We start from the raw sequence: 14459 nt of genomic DNA, 5'->3' as shown, positions 1-14459 counted from the left end.
CAAAAGTATGAGAATTTCCATATGATATTAAGTTCATTTCTGAAAACACCTTATGGTCAAGGATGAGTTTCTGCCCCTACCCTTAATCCATGGTGAACTAATAACATGTGGTTTAAAAACGAAAAACAAAAATCAACTTACAAAACACAGTCCTCAATATTTCATTTAATTCAATAAATATAAAATTACTCTGTCAAATTATCATAAAAGTTTTGAAATGCTCACTCTCAATTTCTGTACCTATCTCATTGCAAACTGATTACAAACCCTGAACCACACTTTGAATAACACTGTTGTAGATTGTCCTCCATGAAAACAGTTTGGGGATTAAGGATTTATTTGAACAATATGCCCAGTATCCTTTAAAGTCTTTTTTGGATCCAAACTTTAAAAACTTGGACCCGTTATTGAGTTCTCTAAGTCTGTAAGTTGTTATACAGAATATTCTTTTGTCTACTATATTTTTCAAGCTTCAACTGTTTCTTCATAGCTCAAATGTTTGAGTACTTGGTAAGTGATTCTGTTCTTTTGTATGATATCCTTTCAGCATTTTTTTTTTCAGACTCAAGAATCATCATTTATTTAGTTTATCCTTAAAAGGCAGAGAGGCAGAATGACGATTTGAGTTTAATTTAAAATCTATGGTATGGGGACGCCAGGGTGGCTCAGTAGGTTAAAGCCTCTGCCTTTGGCTTGGGGCGTGATCTCAGGGTCCTGGGATCGAGCCCCGCATTGGGCTCTCTGCTCAGCGGGGAGCCTGCTTCCTCCTCTCTCTTTGCCTGCTTCTCTGCCTACTTGTGATCTCTCTCTGTCAAATAAATAAATAAAATCTTAAAAAAATATATAAAATCTATGGTATGAATGATGTATATGCGAAACCAAGGTTCCTAGCTCAGTCCTTATTTGGGTTACTTAGTTCATTGAGAGAAAGCTTGTTCTGTTTCCTACCAGCTTTCCTAGTTGCTACTGGTCACTAGTCATAACCTAGAAAAATTATGGATAATTAAATATAATTCTACTTTTGTTACTGGAAAAAGAGCACAAAACTCTGATAATGACTCATAAGTGTAGTAGGAAAAGTGCTGTCTCTGAGGCATTTTCCTATGGCAATATTCAGCTGTTCCAGTGTAGGCATGGAAAATCATTTAAGTTTCCCTCTCCAAAAAATTTATCAGAATAATTTATAGCTGATTAGACTCATAATAGATGTTCAGTAGATGTTAAACCTTTCTTCCTTTTTCTCTACAAAGTACTACTTGTTATATTATTATGTTTACTTTTTTCAACTAACTTCCTGCTGGAGGCCTTGGTTTACCTGTTACTGGTCTTACAAATACTGGGTATCATTTTTTACGTTTTCTTTTTATTTGTGGGTTAATGTTCAGTTCACCTCCTACTAATTGCCCCCTAAGTAACTTAGTCTAGAAGTCTTTTATCCCCTGTCTGGTTTTATTTTGTCATATAATTGCTGCATATCTTGTATTTGCAGAGCAGTAAGTATTCCTCTAGCATCCAAAGACTCCAGGGCATCCACGCAGAGATGTAAAGTAGATAGACATAAAAAATCTGGAGCTCAGCAGGAAAAAAAGATGTGGATTTGGAGATAGGGATTTTGATGTCCTTAACCTACAGATGGTAGTCTTAGATAGAATTGTTCAGAAAATCTAAAAGGAGAAAAGATGGAATTCTGGAAGTAGTAGCATTTAAGATGTGGAAGAAGCAGCAGTCTAGGAGGGAGCCTGAGAAGAGCTTCCAGTAAGGTAGGTGAATCAGGAGAGAGCATGGAATAAATAACATAGCAAAACATTTTAAGAAAGAGGGAATGATCAGCATTTTAAGTATTGCAGAGAAATTAGCCAAGGTATTAACTGAAATATATCCCTTAGATTTGATAAATTGGAAGTCACTGTTTACCTTAAACAGTTTTAGTAGAATGGGGCCAAAGACCAGACTACAGTGGATTAAGCAGCAAATATGAAGAAGAGGAAATTACAAATATGGACTACATTTCAGTTAGCCTGTGTATGGAGCAAAGGAGATAGAGGAGTCAGTCAATAGCTTCGGGCAATGCAGACTGGAGACTGATGTTGTTTTAGTGGGTTTTTTAAAAAAATGAACTTAAATATGTTCATATATTAGGGGAAAAATGTCTATGGAAACCAAAAAGCTGTAGTGACTGTTAGTAACCTAATAAAGCTGTTTTAACTTTCCCTACTCTTCAAGTGAAATTCACTTGGGAGTGTTTTCAATTTGTCTTAAGTCATCTGGTTGTTTTTATATTATTATAATTTTTCCTCATTACAGGAGTAATACATGATTATTATTTAAAAATTCAAACTTTACAGAAGTACATAAAGCAGAAAGTAAAATCCTTCTGTAATCTCAATGATAACTGCTCTCAGCAATTTTATACACGCTGTACAAGCTTTCCCCATCCCAACCTGTGCATATCCTAATATTTACCTCTCTGTGAGCCTCTCTGTTGTTCAGTGGGCTTTTCATTTAATCGTGTAAATTGATAATTCAGTGATGGAACAGAAGGTACAATAAGCTAAGCCTGAAAAGATTCTTCTATCTTTGATATTTAACCTATGGTTAACTGACTTTCACATTTATGAATTTTATTTACAAATACCTTTTCTATTCTTTGTCCTCTCTTTTTAGAGTGGATGTAACTGAAATTCAGTTAGCTTTAGTGATGGTCTTCGTGTTGTCTACATTTGGAGGAGCAACAATGTGGGACTATACGGTAAATCTGAATATTTAAATTTACATTTCAGTACTTAACAGATATTTAGGAAAAAAATGCATTGTTAATTTTCTTCAGAAATTCTTGGCATTGTTTTTAATGATCATACCACTTCTTAACCTTTGTTCTTCATTTTATAATTTTATTGTCTTATATACCTTATTTTGGCACTTTCCCCTATGCATGAATATATTACCACATAGAAGAAAATGACCCCATTACCCTAATACAAAATTTTAACACACTAGTTGAACTACCTTTTCCAGGCCAAAATCTATCTCATAAAATAGATATATAAAAACGTAAACTCAGTAAAATATTTTACTTTTGAAACTTGTCCCTCAATATTAGGAAAGAAAAGTTAATAATTTGCATTTTAAAATAATCTACAGTGAGGTAAAGTTGCCCATATTAAGGAGTGTTTTTACTTTCTGCCCCGTTGGCCTCAGTATTCTGATAAAAGTTAATTCTTAGGAGGCCACTGTTACATATCCATGGTTTGCATAGAAAGAGAATTTATAAAGAAATAAATTATTCTGTCTCTATGACCCAAGTCCATAACACTTGCTGACTCACAACCTCTTGCCCATAGATATAAGAATAATAAGGATAATATCAATAGCCAACAACTAACATTTATTGAACAAACACCTTATGTTCCCACAGTTTGCCATCACTGTTTTATCTGACCCTCAGAACAATTCTATGAAATAGATACTATGATTATTCTGTTTTATAAGTAAGTCTTAGAATAATTAAGTAATTTGTCCAAGGACACATGGCTAGTAAGTACTGGAATTAAGAAGACAGATTCCAGATTCTGTGTTTTTAATCACTCAGATATATACCTCCAGTAAAAATAGTAAGAGATACAAAACTAAACATACTCTTACCATAGGATCCAGCGACCGTGCTCCTTGATATTTACCCATATAAGCGGAAAACTTATGTCCACACAAAAACCTGAACTCGGATGTTTACAGCGGCTTTATTCATAATTGCCAAAACTTGGAAGCAACCAAGATGTCCTTCAGTAGGTGAATGGATAAATTATGGCACATGCAGGCAATGGAATATTATTCAGTGTTGAAAAGAAAGCTCTATCAAGACATAAAAAGACATGGAGGGATCTTATATACATATTACTTAGTGAAAGAAACCAATTTGAAAAGGCGACTACATGTATTATATGATTCCAGCTATATAACATTCTGGAAAAGGCAAAATAATGGAGACAGTGAAAAGATCAGCAGTTACCAAAGGTTATGGGGAATGGAGGAATAAGAGACAAAGCCCAGGGTATTTTTAGGGCAGTGAAACTATTCTGTATGATATACTATAATGATGGAAACTTGTCATTATGCATTTGTCTAAACTCATAGAAAGTACGTATCACCAAGAGTAATCTATTATGTGAACTATAGCTTTTGGGTGATAATAATGATATATTGGTGTAGGTTCACGTATTACAACAAATGTAACATTCTGGTGGGACATGTTGATGGGGGGGAAGGCATTGGGAGGCAGAGGCAGGGAATATATAGGGAGTTTATGTATTTTCCATACAGTTTGGTCATGAGTCCAAAATTGCTCTAAAAATTAAGTCTATTAAATAATAGTAAAATTTCCCTGTGGTATAGTTTCAGAATTACCAATTACAGTTCATATCACTGGCTCAGACTTGAAGCATATTTTTAAGTAGTGGTACTTTCCTGAGCCATTCATATTCCTTCTCATCCTAGAAGAATAATAGAATCAAAGATATGCTACTGTAGGCCTCTAAAATACACTAGAGGGATATGATGTGTCTTCTATGTTAGCTGCTCAGTTGGTTCCCAAAAAAGGTGAATGTTGACCTAGAGGCAGTTAGGTTATTAAGTCAGATGTTGTTGTCTTAAATTTAATTGATTTATTTATAATGGGAAAGAATTTAATCTTAAAATCATTTCATTCAATGTTTTGGTAATACCATAGGAGGAAAGCACACCTGTTTATTTTTACCAACAAGAATACTTATTTTAGATGTAGATTTTCTAAATTTGTTAATCTGTAGTTTCCACAAATGTTGGTAAAATATTTCATAGCCTGTTTCGAAGTGCATTAGCCTATACCTTTTGGCAACTTATTATTACTGTTTTTTAAATCCTTTGCTGCCTTGGGAAGTTTTCTTGAAGAGCAAATTGACCAACAGGTAAATATATTGCTAGAGATTTAATCCTGGATATTAACTACACAAAAGTCTTACATGCACACACATTGTGATATTTGTCACATTCATGATGCAGATCATGGTGTCTGACTTTTCCTGTGATGCAGTCTTTTAGAGGTACTAAATTCAAGGGAACTATCCTTTTTCATGTTTAAGTCAGATGAAGGTTTATGAGATTAAATATATCATCACGGTTATGTAGACTTCCCTGAATTTGGTGGATTCATTTTTCACTTAATAGATAAAACCATTAAAAGAAAAGTTACCACTGTAGGCTATATCCAGGAGTTAAGATTTGATTATAAGAAAAAGGATAGCTTATCATATAAGGTCATATTATAATGTTTCTTTACTATTTAATAGGAAAAGAAATTCTTATTTTCTTAACGATTTATTTCTTTCTTCTACCCCTAAAGATACCCATTCTAGAAATAAAATTGAAGATCTTTCCAGTTCTTGGAGTAGTAGGTGGTGCAATATTTTCCTGTTCAAATTATTTCCATGTTATCCTCCATGGTGGTGTTGGGAAGAATGGATCCACTATAGCAGTAAGATACTAATTTCATCATCACTTAGTATTAATTTTATTACAAGTTTTATTATTATCAGATACAGAGATACTAAAACCATTCCAATGTTCCAAGAATGGGGAAGGGAACCGCACATAATACAAGAAGTATTTTTAAAAGTTTGTACCGGAGGTGCTTGGGGTGGCTCAGTGGTTAAGCAGCTGCCTTCCGCTCAGGACATGATCCCAGGGTCCTGGCATGGAGACTCACATTGGGCTCTCTGCTAAGTAGGGAGCCTGCTTCTCCCTCTCCCTCTTCCTGCTGCTGCTCCCTCTGCTTGTGCTCTCTCCTTTGCATGCTCTCTCTCAAATAAAATCTTAAAAAAAAAAAAGTTTTGACTGATAAAGCATTTTTCCTTTCTTTTTTTTTTTTTAAAAGATTTTATTTATTTACTTGACAGACAGAGATCACAAGTAGGCAGAGAGGCAGAGAGAGAGGAGGAAGCAAGCTCCCTGCTGAGCAGAGAGCCCGATGTGGGGCTCGATCCCAGGACCCTGGGATCATGACCTGAGCCGAAAGCAGAGGCTTCAACCCACTGAGCCACCCAGGCGCCCCAAGCATTTTTCCTTTCTACAGCCTTTTTCTTAAGACTTTTCTGACATCCTGTTTATCATCCACTGTCTCATTACTGTACAACTCTGAGTGGCCATTTGTTTTCTTGTGCCTTACACTAATAGGGGAGAGGAGAAGAAGGAAATGAGTTCCTTATTTAATAGCAAGAAAGTTGCCAAAGGTCATGCATGGTTTCACATACAGGGCAATTTATTACTCAAGAAATAAATGTTACAGACATTTCACTGGAATATATTTTAAAAATTATTCTTATATTTTAAAAGGTGAAATTTTAAACCTTAATTCTTATGTTGAATAGGTACACCTTGTGTTTCTGGGTTTTGTTTTTTTTTTTTACACTTTGCTCATGCTATAATACTTTTGTATTTATTCATATATATATATATTTTTTTTCTTCTTTAAACTTCTTCAATACTTTTATGTGGGAAAAAGTCAGAATTCTTGCCAACTTCTAAACATAGTATCTATTTTTTTAAAAGATTTTATTTATTTATTAGAGAGAGAGCATGAGAAGGGAGAGGTCAGAGGGAGAAGCAGACTCCCTGTTGAGCAGGGAGCCTGATGTGGGACTCGATCCCGGGACTCCAGGATCATGACCTAAACCGAAAGCAGTTACTTAACCAACTGAGCCACCCAGGTGCCCCAATATCTATTTTTTTAAAAACCCTCCTGTCATCTTTAAGACAAACATAAGAAGATAAGTACTCAGTCCAGTGATGTCATTTTTTATCAAAACACTGTTAGGGGTGCCTGGGTGGCTCAGTTGATTGAGCATCCATCCCCCCTCAGGTCTTGATCTTAGGGTGGTGAATTCAAGCCCTATATTGGGCTCCATGCCCCAGAGCCTACTGAAAAAGAAAAAAAAATTTTTTTAAACATTGTTGGAATGTCTTTTTAGAATCATTTGGGCTATAGCTTACTCTCTTGATTTCTTTGGTGCTGTGGTTCAAAAATTCTGTCCTTTAAGAGTAGATTTGATTTTGAGAAAAAGCTAAAGTCATGGATCCAGGTTGAATAAAAGTAATAAACTTGAAAAAATGGCAATTTTAGTAAGGAAAAAAAATAAGCCTCGTACCCTTAAATGACATAAACTGGCTCTTGAGACAGTTTCAAAGGAATCCACTTAATTCATAAATTATCAGTCTTTCTGAATACATTTCATATACATAAACCTAAAGCAAATTGTAAAACTTATTTAGATACAGAAGCCCCTGATATATTTGGAAAAATCAGTCATTTTCTGAGGTGTGTAGTCAGTTGACCTCAGTAGAGTACTATGTGTGAGGTACTTAGGAATACTTATTTCTTGACCATGGATGATAAATTAGAGTACTACATACAACATGAAATTTACTAAAGAAAATAAGATTTAGTGAGGATCAGTGTCCACTTTAGAGAACATTTTATTAAGAAGTAATTGATAAATGTTTGAAGGAAGACATAAAAATCAAACACTATGACTAAGAAGTGGTTGATTTCTTATACTGGTGATTTTCCAGTATTTTTTAGCAGCATTTTTTTTTTTAGCATTTTTAAAAAAAGATATTATTTACTTGAGAGAGAAAGAGCAAGCAGAGAGATGCATGGTCAGGGGAGAGAGGGAGTGGGAGAAGCAGACTCCCTGCTAGGCAAGGAGCTCTAGGACCTTGGACCTCCAGACCATGACCTAAGCCAAAGGCAGACACTTAACCAACTGAACCACCCAGGATCCTCAGCAGCAGATTTTCTTGAATAAAATCTATAAAACCATAATACAGATAAAAGCACTATTAGTCTAAATTTTTATAACTTATTAACATATACATATTTTAATATATGTAATATATATTTTTTATTATATGTATCATATACATATGTATACTATATATGTAGTAGACATATTTTATTATGCATAGTTTGTATAATAGTATTTATTGTGTTTATAATCTTACTACTGTAATTCTGGTAGTATTCTAGTAGTAATTATTCAAATAATTATTCTAGTAAATTCTAAATTCTAGAATTTAGAATTCTAAATTCTAGAATTTACTAGGAAATTTATGTTATATAAATTTATATAAATAAATATGTTATATAAATTTACTAGTAAATTCTAATATAACATATAAACAATAAACAATAATGCTATTTTAATGAGTATATTTAAATTGGTAGTTCTAGATTTAGTAAACCTTAATACCAAATTTATTTCAGTATTTTGTTTGGGATAGCAGTACTGAGAGAATCTGATTAACATGGATAAAAATGTAATGGGTTGGATTTACAGTGTTACGCAAGAGAGCATTTGCAGTCTAAACCCAGAAAAGGCAAGGGTGAGGGGTGTTGATATATAGGGAGACTAGGGCAGAATTAAACTTTTCCTATCGGTGTAACATTAATGTATTTTATAAAATTGGGAGGTTGGGGTGCCTGGCAGGCTTAGTTGATAGAGCATGTGACTCTTGATCTCAGGGTTATAAGTTCAAGCCCCACTTTGGGTGTAACGATTAGTTAAAATTATAATTTAAAAAGTAAAAAAATTGGCAGGTTAAAGCTTTATTTCGATATCTGCACAAAAATATGTTAACTTGACAATCAAATATTGATGGCTTTCAGCATAGTAAAATTTGGTATAGAATAAGTCATATTTTTTAGTGGTAGTTTAAAATAGGTGTATATATAAAATTGAAATCACACATCGGTGGCACCATATTACCTCTGTGTAACCCTAGGGTTTTATGGAAGTTTGAAGGCACAGTTAAGGTTTACATACTCCTTTAGTCCATACACTTCGTTATATTCTTCTTTAGGTGTTTAATTCCTAACACAAAATAGATGTTCAGAAAATGTTTGCAGTATGATAAATGCAATGTTAAAATATGATGCTGATTTTCTAATTTATCCCTTAGGGCACTAGTGTCTTGTCACCTGGACTCCACATAGGAATAATTATTATACTGGCAATAATGATCTATAAAAAGTCAGCAACTAACGTGTTTGAAAAGCATCCTTGTCTTTATACCCTTATGTTTGGATGTGTCTTTGCTAAAATTTCACAAAAATTGGTGGTAAGAAATTCTTTTATTTATATTTCATGGTATAAATAATGTACTTGATCCTCAAATACAAGGCTGGAAACTATTTCATAAAATGGGTAGGTTTTCAATGGCGTTATCATTATAATAAGTAGCTATTTGTGCTCCAACCTAAAACTGTGAATGGGTTAATGTTATATTCAAGGAGATAGTTTCTTTTCTGTATGCTGTTCTTTTAATTAGCTGTTTAGCTATATTGTCAACTATAGCTTTCTGATATCAAGGAATTTAAATATTGGGAACTTTACTGAGTTACCCAGTTATGAATTTGAGAAAATTTAGAATTAGCATTTCCATATTAAATGTGAGAAAAATGGTCTCTATTTTTGTCTTAACAGTGAATTAAAGTTATAATTGTTTCCTGAAAAATAAAAGCTAAAATATTTAAAATTTAATAGTGAAATTATTTTGTTTACTTTTTTATAGATAGCTCACATGACCAAAAGTGAACTGTATCTTCAAGACACTGTCTTTTTTGGCCCAGGTCTTTTGTTTTTAGACCAGTACTTTAATAATTTTGTAGACGAATATGTTGTTCTTTGGATAGCAATGGTAAGTTCTTTCCTGCTAAGGTTTTTATTTATTTTTAATAGATGTCAGATAACTCTATGCTTAAGAGTCATTTCAGTGAGATAGCAGATAGTCTTACTATCTAGTCTATATTGTAAATGTTTCTGAATATTTAAAATTAACTCCTTTTAAGCTGTGAATTGTGTTTTGTGTGTGTGTATAGAAATGGCCCAGATTATCTGGAGATTAGGCTTTCAACAACTTAAATCCTTAAAAACCCAATTGTGTACCTTAAAAACAGATCTTTCTCCCCAACCAAAAACAATACAAAGATGTCAAAAATCACTTCACTCTGCCCAGAGAATGGCAAATACTTTTTTAGGTGTCTGACTTTTATTTAATCAAGCTTAATAGAATTTTTTGAGCTTATAGCAGGTAACAGGTGAATTAGATGGAATTAGTGTTAGAATATGTGGGTCCTTACTGCATCAAGAACTGTTGGCTAATATTGAAGACACAAAACAGAAAAAAAACAGTACTACCAACTATAGGATTCTGAGACCATTTTGTTCTAGAAGTAAGCAACTTGATATATCTGTTTGGCTCTTGAGGACAGTGCATAACTTATATCAATAATGATGGCTCATCAAGCAAAGGTTAAATTCTCATTGAATATGTCCAGCTTAAGAAAGTGGTACAGATAATATATTAGTTGCTACTCAAAATTATTATAAAACACAAAATTCTGCACTTAAGAGAGCTCTCTAGCTCTGAGGAAGAAAAAGTCACTGTTGGCAACACCTTAATCACAAACATGGATAAAGGGAGCATTATTCAGTTTTTTTAAATTGAGACATTAGCTTTATGGTCTTCAATTAATGATGGTTCTGAACAACTTTGCTCTGTTTTCCCCTACCTTTGGACCTTGCATCTAATTGTTAGTGATAGATAAATACATATTAAAGTGTGCTAAAAGAAATCCTTCAGTGAATCTCTTGATAGTTTGAATAATGTACCCTATTTGTTAGACTTAGGCATTAAAATATATCTGTTCTGCGCACAGACCACAGGAGTACATCTGATGATTCTTTATACTAGGCTCTATAGTATTATTCTTTTTTCTGGAGTAAATAGTTTAATATCCATTCATGGCAATTCAGAAGTCTTTCATTCTTCAAATGGTGATGAGATATAAATCTTAATCCTTGGAAGTTTTTCAGGAAATAGTCTAAAAAGTGTTTGAAAATCAGAATAATTTCCTTTAACTTTCTATCCAGTAATATCCAAAACAATCTAAGAAATAGGGGTGATTATGCAGAATATCCAAAAATTGAATGTAGGGTTACTTTTACTAAGCTTGCATATATATTATCAATTTATGTTTAACATAATTAAACATAAGAAAAGGATCAGATAGAGCTTTTCAAGTAAATGATATGGGAGATTTTCCCCTCATAGGTGAGAATTCCCCCTCCACTGGTAGAGCTGTGAGCCTCCCTCTCTGAAAGGAAGCATTTCCTCCTGGTCTTTGGTAGACTTTTTAGAGTGTGCCTTCCTCTTTAATTTTGTATTCAACACAATTTTGTATATGCCTCCCCTCAACTAGGTCTTTTCCAGGCCTTTACTTTCTTACAACCATCTCAAAGGAAAAAGAAATGTATATGATGGAATGATTTTATTAATGACTAGCAACCCTTTTAATAGAAAATTTAGGCTTTGTTGCACAGCAGAAAATTTAAAGAATGTGGAGTCAGAAGACCAATTTTGTTACCTTCCAGCTTTTGTATTTTTGTCTAGGAGTTTTACCACTCTGAGCCTCAGTTCTTATAACTGTGAAATACATTGCATGTTCCAGAGGATTATAGTGAGGTCCAAATATGAAATATATGAAAGTACTCTAAAATGTAGTATTTCCATTGAGGAATTATAGATTAAGGTGTGAGATCCAGGGGGGTGGGAAGGGGGAACAGAAAAATATTTGCTGCTTCAGGAAGAATAGATGGTAATACATTTGATTTTTTTTTTTTTTTTTTTGCTTCCAAAGGTCATTTCTTCATTTGATATGATGATGTACTTTAGTGCTTTGTGCCTGCAAATTTCAAGACACCTTCATCTAAATATCTTCAAGACTTCATATCATGAAGCACCTGAACAGGTTCACAAGCATATTGACTAATAGCCCAAGGAAAAGAGGAGAAGCAGTTAGGGGAACCTATGAGTGAAGGAAATTCCCCTTTGCAGGAGGCTAGTATACAATAAATAAGGTTATATTTGAATATAAAACTCTAAGTCTTGTAGATTCCATTGTTTATTTCAGTTGTGAAGTCCTCATTGTATATCAACATTTTGATCACAGGTATTATCAGAGTATTACAATCTATAACTTAGAAACAAAATCAAAGAAAGATATTTCAATTTTCTGAGGACAAGAAAGTAAACCACTGTCGTTCTAAAGATCAGTCTCTGTCTCAAAAGTCTTTGTCAGATACTCGGGGTTTTCATTGCTAAAGGATTACATAAAAATTCAGGGCTTAAAGGATTTTAGCCCTCTTAGGGTGATGCTTACTTCAACTGCAAAAATTTGACAAGTTCATAACACTGCATAAATGCATGGATTGTAATATTGTAGTTACTGAAACAAATGATGTTATAAGAAATGGTATTTTTTAATTAGCAGTTTTTCAAGTTATATTAATTACTATTGTATAAAAGGAAATACTTGCTTACAACTAGAATTTAAAGGGGCTACCAGAATTTTCTATAATTTTTTTTAGTAAGAGGAATTTGTCTTACCAGTTCAGAAAAGCAAATGAATTTTTATACATCATTCCTTGATATTCTAAGTTAAAATTTCATTGTCATAAAAAAAGTGGACATTAAAGATCCCCTTTTGTGAAACATAAAGTAGCTAAAGCAAGGTTGATATAAGAAAATTAGTGATTTATGGGGCTCCTGGGTGGCTCAGTCAGTTAAGCATCTGCCTTCTGCTCAGGTCATGATCCCAGAGTCCTGGAATCATCAGTCACCAGGTTCCCTGCTCAGCTGGAAGCCTGCTTCTCCTTCTCCCTATACTCTCCCTCCACCCCCACCACCTCATCCTCTCTCTCTCTCTCTCTCTCTAATAAATCTCTAAAAAGAAAAAAGAAAATTAGTAATTTATGACAACATGGCAAAAATATCTTCCCTTTTGAGTAACAACCAAAGTTGCCTCAAATGGATGACTCATGAGGAAAGGGGGATAATGTAATTATCAGTCATCCCATCACTAAATAGATAATGTACTGATCTTTCCACTCTCACTTAAAAGTTTATGTTGCTCATTGTGACTGACTCCCCATCTTACCTTATTTTTAATTTTGCCCAACAGTTCTGTAGACCATAAGGCATATGATGAAATAATCAAAAAAATAAAGGAGTAATGAACACAGACTATATATTAAGCAATAAAAAGGTATATTGAAAAAATAGTGAAAGTTGATATTCCTTAAAAGGAAAAAATACGTGAATTAAGTACATAGAAACCACTCTGGAGTGCTTATTTTGCTTCTAACTTTTACTCAAACTCAAATAGGACTTTTTAAGGTGTTTGAATGGTACTTAAGATTTAGATACCAAGGGTGCCTGGGCGGCTCAGTTGTTAAGTGGCTGCCTTTGGCTCAGGTCATGATCCCAGGGTCCAGGGATTTAGGCCCACATTGGGCTCCCTGCTTGGCAGGAAGCCTGCTTCTCCCTCTCCCGCTCCCCCTGCTTGTGTACCCTCTTTCTCTGTGTCTCTGTCAAATAAATAAGTAAAATCTTTAAAAAAAAAAAAAATTAGATTCCAGCGTAAATTTTGACTTAAAATAAGTCCTTTACAAAATTTAGAAACTGGCTCCTTAATATTAGATAATCATTAATTTCTTCCTATATAAGCTATCATAGTTAAAAAAAAGAGTATCAGTATGGACTTGCTTTTTAAAACTTGGAACACCTTAAAACTAAGGTAAAGTGGGTTATGGGGCAAAAATTAAAGTTTAAAACATGAAAAAACAGGAGAAAATCAATCTTCTCCTTCTAATGGTGATATTTTTCATTTTGAATGATTTAATGAAAGCAATTCCAGCAAAAGATAGTAAGTTTAGCTGACATATTTCAAACAAATGCTGAAACAGTTTAATATTTACTAAATCCCAGTGCTTCATATGTTTTTCTGTTTAAAAAAATGCAAATTTTTAGTGACAAGGTATGAAGTCAACTGTTCAAGTTTGGAAAGGAATATAATCAAACTTCATATATTTACTGAATATTAAAACAAACAATATTTTCAAACAAAATATTTACTAGGTATTAAAGACAGATGTGAAATATTTAAACCATAAGTAATTAGGTATGTTAATGATATGATCTTAATAATTACTAAGGGCATGTGTCATTTAATTATGGACCAAGGCCAATTAAATGGCTTTTTGATGTCTTTATGGAAATGACATATTCACCAATCATGTCTTAAAACTAATAGTTATATATCTTTTTTGGTTTTCTTAATGGTTTTTAGCAGTTTTATTTATTTCAGAACACAAACTTGGGTTGCTTTTAATAAATTATGTAAGTCAGTAGAATAGATTTTCTTTTAAAACCATATTTTCATTGGAATTGGCTGTAACTTCAGTATATACAGTGGAATGTACATAGAACATAGTTTTGTATATTTTTCCTTAAAGAAAAACAATGTAACCTTTTATACTTGTGCTTTCTAACTTTTGGGACTAATACAAATACACAGAAGCCAAAAGCTG

The 14459-nt window shown here is 33.3% G+C and overlaps 1 protein-coding gene across 4 annotated transcripts in view; it reads left to right on the top strand.

The window, feature by feature from the left end:
• Positions 1–14459, top strand: part of CHPT1 (choline phosphotransferase 1) — a 32156-nt gene that overhangs the window by 17266 nt on the left and 431 nt on the right. For 2 of the 4 annotated variants that reach the window (XM_032346600.1, XM_032346602.1), the window contains exons 4-8: positions 2665–2749; positions 5375–5506; positions 8989–9147; positions 9601–9726; positions 11729–11839. In XM_032346600.1, coding sequence (XP_032202491.1) covers positions 2665–2749; positions 5375–5506; positions 8989–9147; positions 9601–9726; positions 11729–11839 — 613 coding nt within the window. Of the gene's footprint in view, positions 1–2664; positions 2750–5374; positions 5507–8988; positions 9148–9600; positions 9727–11728; positions 11929–14459 lie in introns of all 4 variants that reach the window. The other 2 variants (XR_004286667.1, XM_032346601.1) reach the window with 2 other exon arrangements.

This window comes from Mustela erminea, chromosome 6, assembly GCF_009829155.1.
Source record: "Mustela erminea isolate mMusErm1 chromosome 6, mMusErm1.Pri, whole genome shotgun sequence".
Taxonomy (NCBI): Eukaryota; Metazoa; Chordata; class Mammalia; order Carnivora; family Mustelidae; genus Mustela; species Mustela erminea.
Note: the sequence above shows the minus strand (reverse complement) of the source record. Positions and strands in the feature narration are given on the sequence as shown.